Source organism: Salvelinus namaycush, chromosome 23 (genome assembly GCF_016432855.1).
Source record: "Salvelinus namaycush isolate Seneca chromosome 23, SaNama_1.0, whole genome shotgun sequence".
Classification (NCBI taxonomy): Eukaryota; Metazoa; Chordata; class Actinopteri; order Salmoniformes; family Salmonidae; genus Salvelinus; species Salvelinus namaycush.
In genome coordinates, this window is record NC_052329.1 from 6,551,486 (window position 1) to 6,574,858 (window position 23,373).

Genomic DNA, 23,373 nt, shown 5'->3' on the forward strand with positions numbered 1-23,373 from the left:
ATATAAATATATGGACGAGCAATGTCAGAGTGGCATAGACAGATACAGTAGAAATAGTATACAATACAGTATATACATATGAGAAATACATAGACTAAGATACACTGTATTCTATACCATCTACTGTATACATATGAGATGAGTAATGCAAAATATGTAAACATTGTTAAAGTGACTAGTGTTCCATTTATTAAAGTGGCCAACGATTTCAAGTCTGTATGTAGGCAGCAGCTTCTCTGTGCTAGTGATGGCTATTTAAGTCTGATGGCCTTGAGATAGACTGGAAAAACAGCTATCGGTCCCAGCTTTGATGCACCTGTACTGACCTCGCCTTCTGGATGATAGCGGGGTGAACAAGCAGTGGCTCGGGTGGTTGTCCTTGATGATCTTTTTGGCCTTTCTGTGACATCGGGTGCTGTAGGTGTCCTGGATGGCAGGTAGTTTGCTCCCCGTGATGCGTTGTGCAGACCTCTGCGCTCCCTCTGCTGTTTCCTGAAGTCCACAATCATCTCCTTTGTTTTGTTGACGTTGAGTGAGGTTATTTTCCCGACACCATACTCCCAGAGCCCTCACCTCCTCCCTGTAGGCCGTCTCGTCGTTGTTGGTAATCAAGCCTACCACTGTAGTGTCGTCTGCAAACTTGATGATTGAGTTGCAGGCGTGCATGGCCACGCAGTCGTGGGTGAACAGGGAGTACAGGAGGGGGCTGAGAACGCACCCTGGTGGGGCCCCAGTGTTGGGGATCAGCGAAGTGGAGGTGTTATTTCCTACCTTCGCCACCTGGGGGCGGCCCGTCAGGAAGTCCAGGACCCAATTGCACAGGGCGGGGTTCAGACCCAGGGCCTCCAGCTTGATGATGAGCTTGTAGGGTACTATGGTGTTGAATGCTGAGCTAGAGTCAATGAACAGCATTCTTACATAGGCATTCCTCTTGTCCAGATGGGATAGGGCAGTGTGATGGCGATGCATCGTCTGTGGACCTATTGGGGCGGTAAGCAAATTGAAGTGGGTCTAGGGTGACAGGTAAGGTGGAGGTGATATGATCCTTGACTAGTCTCTCAAAGCACTTCATGATGACATAAGTAAGTGCTACGGGGCAGTTTCTTTAGCTTTCTTGGGTACAGGAACAATGGTGGCAATCTTGAAGAATGTGGGGACAGCAGACTGGGAGAGATTGAATATGTCCGTAAACATACCAGCCAGCTGGTCTGCTCATGCTCTGAGGACGTGGCTAGGGATGCCGTCTGGGCGGGCAGCCTTGCGAGGGTTAACACGTTTAAAATGTCTTACTCACGTCGGCCACGGAGAAGGAGAGCCCACAGTCCTTGGTAGCGGGCCGCGTCGTTGGCACTGTGTTATCCTCAAAGCGGGCAAAGAACGTGTTTAGCGTGTCCAGAAGCAAGACGTTGGCGGTTTTCCTTTTGTAGTCCGTGATTGTTTGTAGACCCTGCCACATACTTCTCGTGCAGTTGCAAAAAACCATCAAGCGCTACTGAAACTCTCTCATGAGCACTGCCACAGGAAAGGAAGACCCAGAGTTACCTCTGCTGCAGAGGATAAGTTCATTAGAGTTATCAGCCACAGAAATTGGCAATTAACTGCACCTCAGATTGCAGCCCAAATAAAAACACTTCAGATTTCAAGTAACAGACATCTCAACATCAACTGTTCAGAGGAGACTGCAGCAATTCGACCATGAAGGCCTGATTCCCGCAAAGAAACCACTACTAAAAGGACACCAATAAGAAGAAGACTTGCTTGGGCTAAGAAACACATTAGACCGGTAGAAATCTGTCCTTTAGTCTGATGAGTCCAAATTTGAGATGTTTGGTTCCAACCGAAGTGTCTTTGTGAAACGCAGAGTAGGTGAACTGATGATCTCAGCATGTGTTGTTACCACGTGAAGCATGGAGGAGGTGTGCTTTGCTGGTGACACTGTCAGTGATTTATTTAGAATTCAAGGCACACTTAACCAGTATGGCTACCACAGTATTCTGCAGCAATACACCATCCCATCTGGTTTGCGCTTAGTGGGTATATCATTTTATTTTCCCCCAATAAGACAATGACCCAAAACACACCTCCAGGCTGTGTAAGGTCTATTTGACCAAGAAGGAAAGTGATGGAGTGCTGCATCAGATAACTTAGCCTCCACAATCACAATCACCCAACATCAACCCAATTGAGATGGTTTGGGATGAGTTGGACCGCAGAGTGAAGGAAAAGCACCCAACAAGTGCTCAGCATGTGGGAACTCCTTCAAGACTGTTGTAAAAGCATTCCAGGTGACTACCTCATGAAGCTGGTTGAGAGAATGCCAAGAGTGTGCAAATCTGTCATCAAGGCAAAGGGTGACTACTTTGAAAAATCTCAAATATCCCAGGCCTGTCTGCTGAGCGGGAGAGTGACATGGCATGGAGCTGGCTGGCTGCATCCTGAAATATCACAGGCCTGTCTGCTGAGAGGGAGAGTGACATGGCATGGAGCTGGCTGGCTGCATCCTGAAATATCACAGGCCTGTCTGCTGAGCGGGAGAGTGACATGGCATGGAGCTGGCTGGCTGCATCCTGAAATATCACAGGCCTGTCTGCTGAGAGGGAGAGTGACATGGCATGGAGCTGGCTGGCTGCATCCTGAAATATCACAGGCCTGTCTGCTGAGCGGGAGAGTGACATGGCATGGAGCTGGCTGGCTGCATCCTGAAATATCACAGGCCTGTCTGCTGAGAGGGAGAGTGACATGGCATGGAGCTGGCTGGCTGCATCCTGAAATATCACAGGCCTGTCTGCTGAGAGGGAGAGTGACATGGCATGGAGCTGGCTGGCTGCATCCTGAAATATCACAGGCCTGTCTGCTGAGCGGGAGAGTGACATGGCATGGAGCTGGCTGGCTGCATCCTGAAATATCACAGGCTTGTCTGCTGAGAGGGAGAGTGACATGGCATGGAGCTGGCTGGCTGCATCCTGAAATATCACAGGCCTGTCTGCTGAGCGGGAGAGTGACATGGCATGGAGCTGGCTGGCTGCATCCTGAAATATCACAGGCCTGTCTGCTGAGCGGGAGAGTGACATGGCATGGAGCTGGCTGGCTGCATCCTGAAATATCACAGGCTTGTCTGCTGAGAGGGAGAGTGACATGGCATGGGGCTGGCTGGCTGCATCCTGAAATATCACAGGCCTGTCTGCTGAGCGGGAGAGTGACATGGCATGGAGCTGGCTGGCTGCATCCTGAAATATCACAGGCCTGTCTGCTGAGCGGGAGAGTGACATGGCATGGAGCTGGCTGGCTGCATCCTGAAATATCACAGGCTTGTCTGCTGAGAGGGAGAGTGACATGGCATGGGGCTGGAGCCGGAGATGAAAAACCAAACCTGTAGTGTAGGGGCTGACCCCATTTGGTCGACTGTTTGGTTTATCGAGATCTCTTTAGTCGAGCTGTAGCAAAAACATTTATTTTTTATTTTTATCATGGTGTACAAGACACCTGTTTGATTGGTGCCTGTCTGAGTGGACTGATCCATTGTGGATGCCTGTCTGAGTGGACTGATCCATCGTGGAGATGGCACAGTCCATCACTCGAAGACATCTGCTACTGAAATTGTAAATGGTTATATTTAGTAAGAAAAAAAAATGGTGCAACACTAATAAAAATAATATTATGTTATAACAAATACGCTTTCTCGTGTTGGATAGTGGTCGCTGTCCGCGCTGCTGAAAACACCAGTGCGCTGTTGAATTGCCGCCTTTTCCTAGACCATGTTGCTACGTGCATAATAGCAAAGTTAACCAGCATATTGGTATTGAGAACAATGCAGCGGAGACAGGAGATGAGAAAACAAACCTTAGTTGTCTAAGAAAAGAGAGGAAACCAACATAAAATTAGGTCTATAATCAATAACCTAATTGTTAAAAATGTGCCTGGCTTTATAAATGATCCATATATATTAACAGAAGGCAGATCCTGCTTCTGTTGCCTGTTTCAGTGTTTGTTTAATACTGATTCTGTGAGCTCTAAGCCTCACACAACATGTTGGATAAACTATTTCAGCTGTTTTTAATCTTTACTGTAATAAAAGGCTTTACACTGTTTTCCATTAGACCAGCCTCACTGGTATTATTTATAATGTATTTACTGTTGTTTACACAGATTAAAATGGTCAGAAAAATTACATTTATAATAAACCTTTTTCCTTGATCTCTTTATTGTTAATATTACTATTATTATTATTATTATGAGCATCATTATAATAATAATAATAATAATAATAATAGGTAATGTCATCATCATTAGTAGGGTTAGTATAGCAGCCTTGTATAACCACCATGGAGCTGTAGGCCAAAGAACACATCCCGTTTAATCTTAATATTGTAACTTAGTAAGGCTACTGTATCAATCAATCAATCAATCAATCAATCATTTATTCGTTCATGGTCATCACACAGCATCAGAGTCATTCATGATCTGAAACGCAATCGACCATTTCAGTTTTAAAATAAAATCGACCATTGAATAATTAGAGACAATAAATAGGCCTAAACGGTTCCATTTCACGAATGAACGCGACTATTTTTAGTCTTTGCTGTAATAAAAGGTTTTTAAAATTGTTTTAGTGTTGTTTACATTGTTCAAAACGGTCAGAAAAAGTATATATATAATTATTTAACAGCACCTGTTTATCACACATAATAAGAAAGCGCTTGTTCCTTACCTTTCTTCATTTCCAGTATTTTCCACAACTATTCAAATGTAATCCACACATCTGACTTCCTCTTTGCCCCCGAGCAACCAGTTTATTTGTCACGTCCTCTGCATCCATTTTGCTGTCACGCGTTACGGTGTTCAAAGTTTGTAATAACCAATTTATTGATATTATGATAGGCTATAGGCCAGGCCCTACTGGTCACGTGCATGCGATGCATACATGTTTCACAAAGATGGTTTGAGGGAATAGGGAATGTTTTTCCTAAACAAATGAGGGATTTTGGTAAGATAACTTTTTAGTCAGAAATGGCTGTTATTATGTAACAACTTAAGAAAACACGGAGAGGGCGCGATAAACACTGACGTTCTATGGCGGTCGCAGCAGCAGGGAGGAGAGAGCGACAAAAGGGTGCTAGTCACACAGTCACTCAATGTTTTTTTTATAAACACAGAGCCGCAAGTCTGAGCCCGGCACAATCAAAAACGGCCGGACTCCGTCTAGTCATTTTTGTGTCTTAATTATTTCATCAAACAATTTGCAGCATCAGACAAGCTTAGTGCATATAGTTGATTCGATTAAAACATAGGATGTCTAGATATGGAAAAATACGCGTTTTAAAAAAAGTCGACGAATCGATTGGTCGAAAGAACAGATGACTCTTGGTCGACCAAGATTTATTTTAGTCAGGGGACATCCCTACTGTAGTGACTGCATGCAAATACACAGTTCACACAAGTTCAAGACGGGGCCACAGATACAGTTGAAGTCGGAAGTTTACATACACTTAGGTTGGAGTCATTAAAACTCGTTTTTCAACCACTCCACAAATGTCTTGTTAACAAACTATAGTTTTGGCAAGTCGGTTAGGACATCTACTTTGTGCACGACACAAGTCATCTTTCCAACAATTGTTAACATTATTTCACTGTATCACAATTCCAGTGGGTCAGAAGTTTATATACACGAAGTTGACTGTGCCTTTAAACAACTTGGAAAATTCCCAAAAATGATGTCATGGCTTTAGAAGCTTCTGATAGGCTAATTGACATATTTTGAGTCAATTGGAGATGTACCTATGGATGTATTTCAAGGCATACCTTCAAACTTGCTTGACATCATGGGAAAATCAAAAGAAATCAGCAAGGACCTCAGAAAAAATTGTAGACCTTCGCAAGTCTGGTTCCTCCTTGGGAGCAATTTCCAAACGCCTGAAAGTACCACGTTCATCTGTACAAACAATAGTACGCAAGTATAAATACCATGGGACCACACAGCCGTCATACCGCTCAGGAAGGAGACCCGTTCTGTCTCCTAGAGATGAACGTACTTGGGTGCGAAAAGTGCAAATCAATCCCAGAACAGCAGCAAAGGACCTTGTGAAGATGCTGGAGGAAACAGGTACAAAAGTATCTATATCCACAGTAAAACGAGTCCTATATCGACATAACCTGAAAGGCCACTCAGCAAGGAAGAAGCAACTGCTCCAAAACCGCCATAAAAATACCAGACTACGGTTTACAACTGCACATGGGAACAAAGATCGTACTTTTTGGAGAAATGTCCTCTGGTCTGATAAAACAAAAATAGAACTGTTTGGCCATAATAACCATCGTTATGTTTGGAGTAAAAAGGGGGAGGCTTGCAAGCCGAAGAACACCATCACAACTGTGAAGCACGGGGGTGGCAGCATCATGTTGTGGGGGTGCTCTGGCTGCAGGAGGGTCTGGTACACTTCACAAAATAGATGGCATCATGAGGAATAAAGTTTGTGGATATATTGAAGCAACATCTCAAGACATCAGTCAGGAAGTTAACGCTTGGTTGCAAATGGGTCTTCCAAATGGACAATGACCCCAAGCAAACTTCCAAAGTTGTGGCAAAATGGCTTAAGGACAACACAGTCAAGGTATTGGAGTGGCCATCAGAAAGCCCTGACGTCAATCCTATAGAAAATGTGTGGGCAGAACTGAAAAAGTGTGTGCGAGCAAGGAGGCCTACAAACCTGACTCAGTTACACCAGCCCTGTCAGGAGAAATGGGCCAAAATTCACCCAACTTAATGTGGGAAGCTTGTGGAAGGCTACCCGAAACATTTGACCCAAGTTAAACAATTTAAAGGCAATGCTACCAAATACTAATTGAGTTAATGTAAACTTCTGATCAACTGGGAATGTGATGAAAGAAATAAAAGCTGAAATTAATCATTCTCTCTACTATTATTCTGACATTTCACATTCTTTAAATAAAGTGGTGATCCTAACTGACGTAAGACAGGGAATTTTTACTAGGATTAAATTCAGGAATTGTGAAAAAAAATTGTTTACATTTATTTGGCTAAGGTGTATTTAACCATCCGGTTAACCAATTAGAAAAGAGAGCATTTTATACGTCACACACTGACCAAAATTAATCCGTTCAAATTAGAGGTCGACCGATTATTGGAGGATCAAAAAAAGGCCGATACCGACTATTGGAGGACCAAAAAAAGGCCGATACCGACTACTGGAGGACCAAAAAAAGGCCGATACCGACTACTGGAGGACCAAAAAAAGGCCGATACCGACTACTGGAGGACCAAAAAAAGGCCGATACCGACTACTGGAGGACCAAAAAAAGGCCGATACCGACTACTGGAGGACCAAAAAAAAGGCCGATACCGACTACTGGAGGACCAAAAAAAAGGCCGATACCGACTACTGGAGGACCAAAAAAAGGCCGATACAGACTACTGGAGGACCAAAAAAAAGGCCGATACCGACTACTGGAGGACCAAAAAAAAGGCCGATACCGACTACTGGAGGACCAAAAAAAGGCCGATACCGACTACTGGAGGACCAAAAAAAAGGCCGATACCGACTACTGGAGGACCAAAAAAAAGGCCGATACCGACTACTGGAGGACCAAAAAAAGGCCGATACCGACTACTGGAGGACCAAAAAAAGGCCGATACCGATTAAATCGGACGATTTTTATATTATATATGTTTGTAATAATGACAATTACAACAATATTGAATGAACATTGAACACTTAATATAATACATCAATAAAATCAATTTAGTCTCAAATAAATAATGAAACATCTTCAATTTGGTTTAAATAATGCAAAAACACAGTGTTGGAGAAGAAAGTAAAAGTGCAATATGTGCCATGAAAAAAAGCTAACGTTTAAGTTCCTTGCTCAGAACATGAGAACATATGAAAGCTGGTGGTTCCTTTTAACATGAGTCTTCAGTATTCCCAGGTAAGAAGTTTTAGGTTGTAGTTATTATAGGACTATTTCTCTCTCTACCATTTGTATTTCATATACCTTTGACTATTGGATGTTCTAATAGGTACTTTAGTATTGCCAGCCTAATCTCGGGAGTTGATAAGCTTGAAGTCATAAACAGCGCTGTGCTTGAAGCATTGTGAAGAGCTGCTGGCAAACCCAATAAAGTGCTGTTTGAATGAATGCTAACGAGCCTGCTGCTGCCTCCACCGCTCAGACTGCTCTATCAAATCATAGACATAATTATAATAACACACAGAAATACAAGCCTTAGGTCATTAATATGGTCAAATCCAGAAACTATCATTTCGAAAACAAAACGTTTATTATTTCAGTGAAATACGGAACTGTTCGGTATATTATCTAATGGGTGGAATCCATAAATCTAAATATTGCTGTTACATTGCACAACCTTCAATGTTATGTCATAATTACGTAAAACTCTGGCAAATTAATTACAGTCTTTATTAGGAAGAAATGGTCTTCACACAGTTCGCAACGAACCAGGCGGCCCAAACTGCTGCATATAGCCTGACTCTTTTGCACAGAACGCAAGAGAAGTTACAATTTCCCTAGTTAAAATAAATTAATGTTAGCAGGCAATATTACCTAAATACGCAGGTTTAAAAATATATAGTTGTGTATTGATTTTAAGAAATGCGTTGATGTTTATGGTTAGGTACACATTGGTGCAACAGTGCTTTTTTCGCAAATGCGCTTGTTAAATCACCCGTTTGGCGAAATAGGCTGGGATTCAATGATAAATTAACAGGCACCGCATCGATTATATGCAACGCAGGACAAGCTAGATAAACTAGTAATATCATCAACCATGTGTAGTTAACTAGTGATTATGTTAAGATTGATTGTTTTTTATAAGATACGTTTAATGCTAGCTAGCACCTTACCGTGGCTCCTTGCTACACTCGCATAACAGGAAGTCAGCCTGCCACGCAGTCTCCTCGTGGAGTGCAATGTAATCGGCCATGATCAATGTCCAAAAATGCAGATTACAGATTGTTATGAAAACTTGAAAATCGGCCCTAATTAAAATCGGCCATTCCGATTAAATCTATCGACCTCTAGTTCTAATTTGGTGTCTGTTCTCCACGGATCAGTCTGGCCTTGCCCTTAGACTTTTAGACTAGTGAATGAGTAGGCTAGTTGGCCAGTGGTTAACTATGGGTACATTAACAACAACAAATAGCACAAACTAACAGAGCTGGACTGTATGACTGATGATCTGATATCAAGGCACCTCTTAATAATGCTATCAGGCTGCTATGCAAAGAACGCTGACATTCATCTAACCAGAACGTCACCGGTGTTTCCATCCTAATGTTGTTTTCTCTGGAACACTTTGCGGTCACCCTAGGGAAATTTGAATAACCCAAAACCACAAGTAGGAGTCGTCAGATAGGTCAGACCTGAGGCAATACAAGGTGTGAATGCAAAGCACTACCTGGCAGGCTGAGTAGGCTGCTGCATTATCCATCAAGGAACAGAACAAGAGAGGTGAGAAAGAGACGGAAGGAGAGAGAGAGAGAGAGAGAGGTCTGACCGACCGCTGACGCTGCAGCTCCCGGCCAGTTCCACTGCATTACACATTCCCTCTCTCAGACCCCCTGCTCTGACGGCATACTGCACCTAGAAGACAACACACGGTTCACGGCGTACACTGATCGTGTCTCTGGATGTGATACCCACTGGTTGCACTCAGGGGTGCAGTTGTGTAGTAAAAAAGGCGCTATATCCAAGAGGACTCAACGTAGCTTCTGGGCAGAGGACTACATACAGTCCCTTCAGAAAATCATCATCCTCCTCCTACGTTGCCACAGAGTTTGCTTAGACATGCAAAAGTTGCAAAGACCCAGCTGCTCCCGTCTCTGCTCCTTGCGTAAGCTTTTTAGAAATGGAAAATGAAGGCCAGTGAAGGTCTGTCGCTCTATTACGGATGTGCTGTATGAGATATGCATTAAAATACGACCAATTGATTTCCCCTCGTGTTATCTTCTGTACGTCAAGGTTGATTCCACACAATGATAATCATTTACACAGTTCCTGACTGATGCCAGGGGACGCTGCCTGGGTGCTATGGGTGTGCTGGTTTCCCCTCTGATCTGTTTAGGTTACCACAAGGTCATGTGACTCATATCTACAGTAGTTGGTCAACTCCGTCAGCTCCTTCCTATCAACATCAGTGTTCAGTACCTACAGTACAGCAAGGTGCTTCTCACGATAAAACTGCCAGCCGTTGAGCTGCTACATACAGTTCAAGTCGAATGTTTACATACATTTATGTTAGTCATTAAAACTTGTTTTCAACCACTCCATAAATTTCTTGTTAACAAACTATACTTTTGGCAAGTCGGTTAGGACATCTACTTTGTGCATGACACAAGTCATTTTTCCAACAATTGTTTACAGACAGATTATTTCACTTATAATTCACTGTATCACAATTCCAGTGGGTCAGAAGTTTACATACACTAAGTTGACTGTGCCTTTAAACAGCTTGAAAAATTCCAGAAAAGGATGACATGGCATTAGAAGCTTCCGATAGGCTAATTGACATCATTTGAGTCAATTAGAGGTGTACCTCTGGATGCATGTCAAGGCCTACCTTCAAACTCAGTGTCTCTTTGATTTTCCCATGATGTCATGCAAAAGGAAACAGCCAAGACCTCAGAAAAAATAATAAACATCCACAAGTCTGGTTCATCCTTGGAAGCGATTGCCAAATGCCTGAAGGTAACACAAGTACAAACACCATGGGACCACGCAGCCGTCATACCGCTCAGGAAGGAGACGCGTTCTGTCTCCTAGAGATGAACGTACTTGGGTGCGAAAAGTGCAAATCAATCCCAGAACAAACAGCAAAGGACCTTGTGAAGATGCTGGAGGAAACAGGTAAAAGAGTATCTATATCCACAGTAAAACGAGTCCTATATCGACATAACCTGAAAGACCGCTCAGCAAGGAAGAAGCCACTGCTCCAAAACCGCCATAAAAAAGCCAGACTACAGTTTGCAACTTCACATGGGGACAAAGATCGTACTTTTTGGAGAAATGTCCTCTGGTCTGATGAAACAAAAATAGAACTGTTTGGTCATAATGACCATTGTTATGTTTGGAGGAAAAAGGGGGAGGTTTGCAAGCCGTAGAACACCATCCCAACCGTGAAGCACGGGGGGCAGCATCATGTTGTGGGGGTGCTTTCCTGCAGGAGGGACTGGTGCACTTCACAAAATAGATGGCTTCATGAGGAAGAAAAATTATGTGGATATATAGAAGCAACATCTCAAGACATCAGTCAGGAAGTTAAAGCTTGGTCGCAAATGGGTCTTCCAAATGGACAATGACCTTTGGACATACTTCCAAAGTTGTGGCAAAATGGCTTAAGGACAACAAAGTCAAGGTATTGGAGTGGCCATCACAAAGCCCTGACCTCAATCCTATAGAAAATATGTGGGCAGAGCAAGGAGGCTTACAAACCTAACTCAGTTACACCAGCTCTGTCAGGAGGAATGGACCAAAATTCACCCAACTTATTGTGGAAAGCTTGTGGAAAGCTTGTGGAAGGCTACCCGAAACATTTGACCCAAGTTAAACAATTTAAAGGCAATGCTACCAAATACTAATTGAGTGTATGTAAACTTCTGACCCACTTGGAATGTGATGAAATAAATAAATCATTCTCTCTACTATTATTCTGACATTTCACATTCTTAAAATAAAGTGGTGATCCTAACTGACCTAAGACCGGGAATTTTTACTAGGATTAAATGTCAGGAATGGTGAAAAACTGAGTTTAAATGTATTTGGCTAAGGTGCATGTAAACTTCCGACTTCAACTGTAAATGACAACAACATCTAGGCCGCCTAACCTATCGCACCTATTTGGTTAGATCAAGTCTTCAGCTAGATCAGCCTAATTGTTCTCCGACTCCTACAATGGGAAGAACAGAGAGAATCAACACGTGACTGTCTGCTCGCTAAAGAAAAGCACAGTGTAGGCTTACTTTAGTTGTTTAGCAACAGACATCACACTATGTCGCCATGAGAACAGCTCCAATTTCCTTTCTGCTTATTTCAGTCACACCACCCATCCTGTGACCACCCGTCCTGTGACCACCCGTCCTGTGACCACCCGGTAGATAGGATATAGGTGATTCCATGGGCTTGGTGTGCTTTATAACATATGATCATATAGAATGGGAATCAGAGGAATGCTTGGCTGTGTCTAATGTCACCATGTAGCCTAGGAGGGGTGTCTAAGGCACTGCATCTCAGTGTAAGAGGCGTCACTACAGACACCCAAATCAAATCAAATGTTATTTGTCACACACACATGGTTAGCAGATGTTAACGCGAGTGTAGCGAAATGCTTATGCTTCTAGTTCCGACCGTGCAGTAATATCTAACAAGTAATCTAACCTAACAATTTCACAACAACTACCTTATACACACAAGTGTAAAGGGATAAAGAATATGTACATAAAGATATATGAATGAGTGATGGTACAGAACGGCATAGGCAAGATGCAGTAGATGGTATAGAGTACAGTATATTCATATGAGATGAGTAATGTAGGGTATGTAAACATTATATAAAGTGGCATTGTTTAAAGTGGCTAGTGATACACTTATTACATACATTTTTTATTTTTAAAGTGGCTATAGATTTGAGTCAGTATGTTGGCAGCAGCCACTCAAAGTTAGTGATGGCTGTTTAACAGTCTGATGGCCTTGAGATTGAAAGACTGAAAAACAGCTTCTGTCTCAGCTTTGATGCACCTGTACTGACCTCGCCTTCTGGATGATAGCGGGGTGAACAGGCAGTGGCTCGGGTGGTTGTTGTCCTTGATGATCTTTTTGGCCTTCCTGTGACATCGGGTGGTGTAGGTGTCCTGGAAGGCAGGTAGTTTACCCCCGGTGATGCGTTGTGCAGACCTCACTACCCTCTGGAGAGCCTTACGGTTGTAGGCGGAGCAGTTGCTGTACCAGGCGGTGATACAGCCCGACAGGATGCTCTCGATTGTGAATCTGTAAAAGTTTGTGAGTGTTTTTGGTGACAAGCCGAATTTCTTCAGCCTCCTGAGGTTGAAGAGGCGCTGCTGCGCCTTCTTCACCACGCTGTCTGTGTGGGTGGACCATTTCAGTTTGTCCGTGATGTGTACACCGAGGAACTTAAAATGTTCCACCTTCTCCACTACTGTCCCGTCGATGTGGATAGGGGGGTGCTCCCTCTGCTGTTTCCTGAAGTCCACGATCATCTCCTTTGTTTTGTTGACATTGAGTGTGAGGTTATTTTCCTGACACCGCACTCCGAGGGCCCTCACCTCCTCCCTGTAGGCCGTCTCGTCGTTGTTGGTAATCAAGCCTACCACTGGTTCGAATCCAGGCTGTATCACAACAGGCCGTGATTGGGAGTCCCATAGGGTGGCGCACAATTGGCCCAGCGTCGTCCGGGTTTGGGCGGTGTAGGCAGTCATTGTAAATAAGAATTTGTTCTTAACTGACATGCCTAGATAAATAAAAAGGTTAAATAAATACATTTTAAAAATTAAAATCACGTTGTGCCAGGCTTTTTTTTGCTATACACGACTATAGTGGGTTGAGTCACTGATGTAATCTTCCTGTCCGGTTTTGCGCCCCCTCAGGCTCGTGCAGTAGGGGAGATCTTCGTGAGCTATACTCCACCTTGTCTCAGGGTAGTAAGTGGGTGTTCTGTCGATATCCCTCTGATGGTGTTGGGGCTGTGCTTTGGTTGGTCCTGTCCGGGGGTATCGTTGGACAGGGCCACAGTGTCCCCCGACCTTCCCTGTCTCAGTCTCCTGTATCTATTCTAAAATAGTCTGTGCCAGGGAGCGTGGGTGAGTCTGTCCTATCTGATGTAATAAATCTGTTCTCCTGATACAGTTTCTGCTGTTCTGCCTGCAGCTATGGAAGCCTGACCTGTTCAGCGGTCCTTGTCCCGGACCTGCTGTTTCGACACTCTCTCTCGACCTCTGAACGTTCAGCTATGAAAAGCCAACTGACATTTAATCCTGAGGTGTTGACCTTTTACACCCTATATAAGCACTGTGATTATTGTTTGACCCTGTTGGTCATCTATGAACATCTTGAAGAATGATCTGGGCTTAATGCCCATGTACTGTTAAAATCTCCACCGGGCACAGCCAGAAGAAGAGGACTAGCCACCTTTCACAGCCTGGTTCCTCTCTCTATGTTTCTTCCTAGGTTCCTACCTTTCTAGGGAGTTTTTCCTAGCCACTGTGCTTCTACATCTGCATTGCTTGCTCATTGGGGTTTTAGGCTGGGATTCTGTATAAGCACTTTGACATCTGCTGATGTAAAACGGGCTTTATAAATAAATGTGATTGGTTGATAGCCTACAGTAGATTGAAAGAGGATGGGAGGGACTAGCTAATTAGGTAAACAGTCCCTTCCAAAGGCCAGGCAATCAGTCAGACAGTCAGGCAATCCGTCAGTCAGTGGACCATTCAATGCAGTTTAATTGCCAGGAATAAACAGCACATGAAACATTCAGCAAAACAGAAATAGGCTAACTTCCTGCAATCACTACTGGAATATAGTCCTTCAGTCCTACACCACAAATTGTAAAGGGCAATGGGTCTAAATGCACATTACCATACGAGGTCACAGTTACAGAACTCAATGTGTAACACATTTAGCTAATGAATCTTGGTAGGCAAAGTTCAGTTGTTATGACTGCAGAGACCAAAGTACAGCAAGTATCACCTAATCGAATAAGATATTTTCAAGAGCTTCCTGATAGATATTCACCCGAGTCTTACATCAATGAACAAACTAACAGATGGATACTCAGAACTATAACAAATTTGATTCAATATTTGATCGTAAAAACATTTTTGGCTGGTACGAGGCTACATCTATCCGGGTCTAACCTCTGCAATGCCCTTGTGATAATTGTCTCAATATCTGATCTTAAGAGAGAAATACATCCTGCCGGCCTAGTACAAGAACACAGCTGACATCTCATGCTTTCTCTCTATATACTGATTGGCTCAAAAACGGTTAAAAAAAAATAATAATGTAAAAGAAAATGTTGACAAAAAAAGGTCGCTAATCAACTCGTACAGTAGACTAGATGAGTTATGCCGTGTGAGATCTAGCAGACACAAGTAGAAAATGTTATCTTGGTTATTCACGGATCAAGCTTGTTATCACTCCCTCTCTCTGTGTTTGTTGATGTGGGCAGCGCCTGATTGATAAACAGTGATACACATTCACGTAGTTAACGTTATCCCCAGAGCGATCTTTTCCCAACATAATCACAAATATTGTGTGGCCTTCACTATATATATATATATATATATATATATATATACACATACCATTGTTAAAATTCAATGCTTTGATTCCAGACGGCAGTTTGTTCTGAAACACTTGACAATGACAGCTACCTCAACGGTTCACTAGCAATAAACTTGTCAATGTGATATTAAGCAACACAGCCTAGCTAGCCGCACAGCCTTGCAGCGAACATGAACATGGCATGAGAAAGCAAGTTCCACCGTCTTCGCATGACACTCTCTCACAACTGGTTTCGTTGACTAGACAACCCATCTCTAGCGACTACAGTAGTTAGCTTACCTCGTTTAATGGCCTCGTCATACGAAAGGAAACCTATCCTTGAATCCTTTGCACCCATGTTGCCCTCATTTCACTAAGATGTGAGAAAATAAAATGTTGAGAGTATGAACGGTGCCTGTTGCCTTGTCCGCTTCTTGCGAAATCCGTTACCAGCGAAGTGACTTGCTGTGTTTTCAACGAATGACGCCTCTCGTCGCCTACGCCTCCATGCTGGCTACGGTCACATGATCGGGATTCCTTGGGTCACTTGATTGGTTAACATGAAATGGTTGCGCAAATGTGTCTTTTTACGGTTTATGCGCATGAGATAAACAATAAAATACAGCCAGCTTTCAGATGCTGTTACAAATATGTTGCCCATTACCCCCAATGTAACATTTTTGCAACGCTATATTGCCAAATTGTTTCACACAATAATACAGTTTTGGGTCTGTCTTGTCCTACTTTAACCTACAATGTTACAATTTTGTAAAACTGTCAAAGCTGTCCTTGTCTCTGGCTCTCCCTTGTGGATATAGTTGAAAAGGTTTCATCATAAAGTTAGCAGAATATGCATTGCATAAGGTAACGCTTGTCTAGACTCTACTAAAGTGTGAAAGTTATTTGTCTAACAATTGGTCTAATAATACTGTATCACGTTGCATTGGATACACTCGTTTTTTCGCTATTTTAATTAATAACTTCTCTTTTATGTGCTGTATGCATGCTTGTATGTGTAATTAAACATGATTATCTACAATATCTAATCACTTGCATAGATCAGCAATACTCAAGAATGTTGACACCAAAACAAGATGAACAAACATATTTTTATTAAAGTATACCTATCTGAGGCCTATACTACGAATGTAGTTTGAGGAGTTAGCAACGGTAACTTTGGTCAACTCAGTTCAACAACGGGATAACCGGTAGTACGAAAGTGGCTTGCCTTTTAGCCAGGTTAATTTCTATAGCAACGAATCATTCAGATCTAACCTGCTCCGAGGCAGACTAACTCAGGGCTAACTACATTTATCCGGAATAAAGTGTCCAAACGGCGTGTTGATGACCAATGAAATCAGATTCTCTCTCGCAAAGACTGCATCATCATCCACTTCGTTTGATAAAATATTTTATTAATCAAACGTGTTTGTGTTTTGAATTGTAATGTTAAAATACCTATCACATTGCACATTTAGTAATGAAAAATTCATTTGAAACTTTACGCACAGTAAAACATTCGTATGATTTTATCGATATGAGTGGGGAAATAGGTGGTCTTGCATTGATAACTACACTAAAGTAATCACATGAAGACAGCACTTCTAAAAGTCTACTTCACACAATATTCTGATGAATTTGCAAGACAATTTGTCTTTCATTTTGATTTCGGAAAAATGAAAAGGTGGCACAGTTTTGCCCATGGATTGATGTTTAAGCATTGCCTCAATGAAGAGTTCTGCGTTCGACTAGCCACGTATGACATGCGCACGCAGTTACAACCCTGCTAGATTTAGCGGCAGATGGACAAGTGTAACAGTATAACTTTAGACCGTCCCCTCGCCCAGACACGGGCGCGAACCAGGGACCCTCTGCACACATCAACAACAGTCACCCACGAAGCATCGTTACCCATCGCTCCACAAAAGCCACGGCCCTTGCAGAGCAAGGGGAACCACTACTTCAAGTCTCAGAGCAAGCGACGTCATCGACTGAAAGGCTGTTAGCACGCACCACCGCTACCTAGCTAGCCATTTCACATTGGTTACACAAGCAACCCACTGTAGTAGTACAGATCAAGCCTGAGCTGGAATGTGAAGATAACTGAAGCTGGCTAGCTTTAGAAAACCCTGACTAGATCTAGCTTGCTTTGTAGTATACCCCTCCGGTGGTATATCTAACTATTTCCAATCAGAGGAGGCTGCTGAGGGGAGGACGCTCATAATAATGGCTGGAAAGACATCAAACACATGGAAACCATTCCACTCACTCCTCTCCAGACATTACCACAAGCCGGTCCTCCCCAATTTAGCTGCCACCAAACCTCCTGTGTTTCCAATACATGGAAAATTACACTGTTGTCACTTGACTTCTGACTCTGCAACTGGATCCTGGACCTGCTGACGGGCTGCCCCCAAGTCGTGAGGGTAGGCAACAACATACCCGCTATGCCGACCCTCAACACTGGGCCCCCCTCAGGGGTGCATGCTTAGTCCCCTCCTGTTCACCCACGACTGCTTAGCCGTGCACGACTCCAAGATCATCATTAAGTTTATCGAAGACACAACGATGATGAGACAGCCTATAAGGGAGGAGGTCAGAGACCTGGCAGTGTGGTGCCAGGACAACAACCTCTCCCTCAACATCAGCAAGACAAAGAAGGATTACAGAACTACAGGAAATGGAGGGCCAAGCATGTCCTTATCCACATTGACGTAGCTGTAGTGGAGCTGGCCGAGAGCTTCAAGTTCCTTGGGTGTCCACATCAGTAAGACATGTTCACAGTCGCGAAGAGGGCTGAAAAGATTTGGCATGGGCCCTCAGATCCTCAAAACGTTCTACAGATGCACCATTGAGAGCATCTTGACTGACTGCATCACCGCTTGGTATGGCAACTGCTTGGCATCCGACCGCAAGTTGCTACAGAGGGTAGTGCGTACGGCTCAGTACATCACTGGGGCCGAGCTCCCTGCCATCCAAGACCTCTATACCAGGCGGTGTCAGAGGAAGGCCCTAAAAATTGTCAAAGACCCCAGCCACCCAAGTCATAGACTGGTCTCTCTGCTACCGCACGGCAAGTGGTACCGATGCACCAAGTTTGGAACCAACAGGACCCTGAACATCTTCTACCCCCAAGTTAAAAGACTGCTAAATCAAATCAAATGTTATTTGTCAAATGCTTTGTAAACAACAGGTGTAGACTCAAACATAAATGTATTTATAAAAGCCCTTTTTACATCAGCCGATGTCACAAAGTGCCGTACAGAAACCCAGCCTAAAACCCCAAACAGCAAGCAATGCAGATGTAGAAGACCTTCCCAACAATGTTGAGAGAGAAATATTAACACAAGGAATAAATACAGAATGTGTAACGATAACTTGGTCTGTATACACGGGTACCAGTACTGAGTCCATGTGTAGAGGTATAAGGTAATTGAGGTAGATATGTAAATATAGGTAGGGATAGTTGACGTAGATATGTAAATATAGGTAGGGATAAAGTGACTAGGCAGCAGGATAGATAATAAACAGTTACAGCAGCTTATGTGATAAGTCAATAAATAGTTAACCAATAGCTACCCGGACTATCTGCATTGACCCTTTTCGCACTTCCTCTTTTGACTCATTGCATACGCTGCTGTTTATTATCTATCCTGCTGCCTAGTCACTTTATCCCTACCTATATGTGCAGTTGAAGTCAGAAGTTTACATACACCTTAGACAAATACATTTAAACTCAGTTTTTTGTCTGACATTTAATCTGAGTAAAAATTTCCTGTCTTAGGTCAGTTAGGATAACCACTTTATTTTAAGAAGGTGAAATGTCAGAATAATAGTAGAGAGAATGATTTATTTCAGCTTTTATTTCTTTCATCACATTTCCAGTGCGTCAGAAGTTTACATACACTCAATTAGTATTTGGTAGCATTGCCTTTAAATTGTTTAACTTGGGTCAAACGTTTCGGGTAGCCTTCCACAAGCTTCCCACAATAAGTTGGGTGAATTTTGGCCCATTCCTCCTGACAGAGCTGGAGTAACTGAGTCAGGTTTGTAGGCCTCCTTGTTCGCACACACTTCTTCAGTTCTGCCCACATATTTTCTACAGGATTGAGGTCAGGGCTTTGTGATGGCCACTCCAATACCTTGAACTTTGTTGTCCTTAAGACATTTTGCCACAACACTGGAAGTATGCTTAGGGTCATTGTCCATTTGGAAGACTCATTTGCGACCAAGCTTTAACTTCCTGACTGATGTCTTGAGATGTTGCTTCAATATATCCACATAATTTTCCAGCCTCATGATGCCATCTATTTTGTGAAGTGCACCAGTCCCTCCTGCAGCAAAGCACCCCCACAACATGATGCTGCCATTATGGCCAAACAGTTCTATTTTTGTTTCATCAGGCCAGAGGACATTTCTCCAAAAAGTATGATCTTTGTCCCAATGTGCAGTTGCAAACCGTAGTCTGGCATTTATATGGCGGTTTTGGAGCAGTGGCTTCTTCCTTGCTGAGCGGCCATTCAGGTTATGTTGATATAGGATTCGTTTTACTGTGGATAGATAATTTTGTACCTGTTTCCTCCAGCATCTTCACAAAGTCCTTTGCTGTTGTTCTGGGATTGATTTGCATTTTTCGCACCAAAGTACGTTCATCTCTAGGAGACAGAACGCGTCTCCTTCCTGAGCGGTATGACGGCTGCGTGGTCCCATGGTGTTTATACTTGCGTACTATTGCTTGTACAGATGAACGTGGTACCTTCAGGATGAACCAGACTTGTGGAGCTCTACAATATTTTTTCTGAGGTCTTGGCTAATTTCGTTTGATTTTCCCATGATGTCAAGCAAAGAGGCACTGCGTTTGAAGGTAGGCTTTAAAATACATCCACAGGTACACCTCCAATTGACTCAAATGATGTCAATTAGCCTTATCAGAAGCTTCTAAAGCCATGACATAATTTTCTGGAATGTTCAAAGCTGATAAAAGGCACAGTCAACTTAGTGTATGTAAACTTCTGACCCACTGGAATTGTGATACAGTAAATTATAAGTGAAAGAATATGTCTGTAAACAATTGTTAAAAAAATGACTTGTGTCGTGCACAAAGTAGATGTCCTAACCGACTTGCCAAAACTATAGTTTGTTAACAAGAAATTTGTGGAGTGGTTGAAAAACGACTTTTAATGACTCCAACCTAAGTGTATGTAAACTTCCGACTTCAACTGTACATATCTACCTCAACTATCCCTACCTATATGTACATATCTACCACAACTACCTCGTACCCCTGCACATGGACTCAAGATGTCAGTATAAGTGTCATGTCATATTTATGACCATATTATGACCATTAAGTACAGTTCAAAGGTTTTATCGTTTTGTGAACTACGATTGTTCAGAGATGTAGCCTTGGCCTAGATCTGTAATCTACAGACATCCTCTCTGAAAACATTCTCTAATCACTCTCACAGGTGAGGTTCATTCCAATGTTTTCAGTCTCCACTGTTCTATCAGAGTCCTCCTCCTCCCTTTCATCAGGGTTCATCAGGGTCCTCCTCCTCCCTTTCATTAGATCAAATCAAATCAAGTTTATTTTATATAGCCCTTCGTACATCAGCTAATATCTCGAAGTGCTGTACAGAAACCCAGCCTAAAACCCCAAACAGCAAGCAATGCAGGTGTAGAAGCACGGTGGCTAGGAAAAACTCCCTAGAAAGGCCAAAACCTAGGAAGAAACCTAGAGAGGAACCAGGCTATGAGGGGTGGCCAGTCCTCTTCTGGCTGTGCCGGGTGGAGATTATAACAGAACATGGCCAAGATGTTCAAATGTTCATAAATGACCAGCATGGTCAAATAATAATAATCACAGTAGTTATCGAGGGTGTAGCAAGTCAGCACCTCAGGAGTAAATATCAGTTGGCTTTTCATAGCCGATCATTAAGAGTATCTCTACCGCTCCTGCGGTCTCTAGAGAGTTGAAAACAGCAGGTCTGGGACAGGTAGCACGTCCAGTGGACAGGTCAGGGTTCCATAGCCGCAGGCAGAACAGTTGAAACTGGAACAGCAGCAAGGCCAGGTGGACTGGGGACAGCAAGGAGTCATCATGCCCGGTAGTCCTGACGCATTAGAGTCCTCTTCCTCCCTTTCAACAGAGTCCTCTTTCTCCCTTTCATTAGAGTCCTCTTCCTTTTGGGTTTGGGTGGGCATTCTATGTCTGGTGATCTATGTTGTCCTTGTTTTGTATATCTATGTGTTTGGCCTGGTATGGTTCCCAATCAGAGGCAGCTGTCAATCGTTGTCTCTGATTGAGAACCATACTTAGGTAGCCTGTTCCCACCTGTGTTTGTGGGTAGTTGTTTCCTGTTTTGGGTTTGTTTCACCATTCAGGACTGTTTCGATTTTCGTTGTTATTTCACTTTGTTATTTTGTGTTTTTCGTGTTCTGTTCTATTAAAGTAACATGGACACTTACCACGCTGCGTTTTGGTCCGATCTTTCATATTCCTCATCAGAAGAGGAAGAAAAGCGTTACAACAAGGTACTACTCAAGATGCAAGGTTAAAAAAACAGGAATGCATATGATTTGGCCTCAGCTTGCATTTTCTTTACAATCTGCTTTCTGATTTCTTGGGATACGGTGTCAAGGCTAACTTTGCAAAGGTGGCCACGTTGCTCATTGCCAAGTTATTAATCATTCCCGGAAAATTCTCAAGCAATTACCTTCCTCTTCTGCTTCCACTCCTTGTTGTCAGGGAAAGCAACTCTTGGTTTTGAATGATTCAATTTTGGGTCGTATGTAATGACAACCTGCAAAATAATATGGAGCAGTCATTAGACCTATATTATGAACATATTGTGAACACTATTACACGTTTAAATACAAGTATTTTACTACAGTGAGTGTGGGGGCTAGGTGTCGCACACACACGTTCATGCATAGATCAGAAACATTACAAACATATACCACCACCATACATACAGGTTTCTGATAGAAATGCAATGGTAATCGATGGCTGTATAAGCTGCTGGTTAATATAGCAAGAGTCAATGTCTCAGAAATTAGACAGCGTTCTAGCTATAGAATTATAGAGGTAACGTTATAGTGTTATAGCTACCTCAACCATAATGTTCTTCTCAGGGGGCCTTTGAAGAGGCATTGCAACTCTTCTTGGCACCCCTACCTCTACCTGGTGGGCTTGGTTCCCTGTTGACGCTTCTTCTCAGTGACCTCATTCAAGTCATTACAGTTAGAACACCCAGTCTTGGTAGCATCTCTCCGTAGCTGTGTTCGAATACCCATACTAACATACTGTATACTACATACTTAATGAGTATATACTATATACTGTTAGTTCATTTTAGTATACTGTAAACAAACAGTGTCGTTTCAGTTGAGTGTACTAGAGCTTCGCCTGTCTACCGGAAATTGATGCTGTTGCTATGCAACCTCTTGCTAGCTTGTTAGCATAACAAATGACTAGCTAAACATTTTACAATTTCGCGTCTTTGTAAATTAAATCTCGAGTCCCAGAGTTCCCTCTTGAAGTTCGTAAATCCATACCTTTGTCAGATTGTCCATTTGTAAATTCAGAGCGTTTTTCTCTCAGAGCATTCAGTGTGCGCACACTAGACGCTCTGGCAGAGAAGTAGGGTTGATCCGTGCATTCAACAGCAGTCAAGCACCCAAGCTAACTGGCTAACGTTGGCTAGCTACTTCCAGACACAAATGAGAGAACACCTCACTCTGACCATTTTACTGTAAATGTGCTGCTGGCAACAATTGAATTACTCTTTTTTTGCCAACGTTTACTGACAACCGGCCATATTCAACGGGCGTTGTCCAGCCCAGCGTTTGTAAATTCATCAATTATTCTGCGTGAGTGCTCTGAAATCGGAGTAGATGGACAGAATTAACAATGTCCATTGAAACGCACGACTATACCACTTAGCTAAGAATGATGTGAATAATCAAGTCAACAAAATAGCCTTGCCGAAATCCCCCCCCTTCAAATTTCCTTGATTTTGTGGCTAGAGTCAAATACTTTCTGTGGCACAGTTTAGGTTC

General features: G+C 42.9%; 1 protein-coding gene across 1 annotated transcript in view; it reads right to left on the reverse strand.

Annotated features, from left to right (window-relative positions):
* LOC120018939 (ubiquitin carboxyl-terminal hydrolase 32-like) overlaps window positions 1-15,801 on the reverse strand; it is a 121,921-nt gene extending 106,120 nt beyond the window's left edge. The window contains exon 1 of the mRNA XM_038962151.1: window positions 15,613-15,801. Coding sequence (XP_038818079.1) covers window positions 15,613-15,670 — 58 coding nt within the window. The 5' untranslated portion in view covers window positions 15,671-15,801. The remainder of the gene's footprint in view (window positions 1-15,612) is intronic.
* Window positions 15,802-23,373: the final 7,572 nt, after the last annotated feature.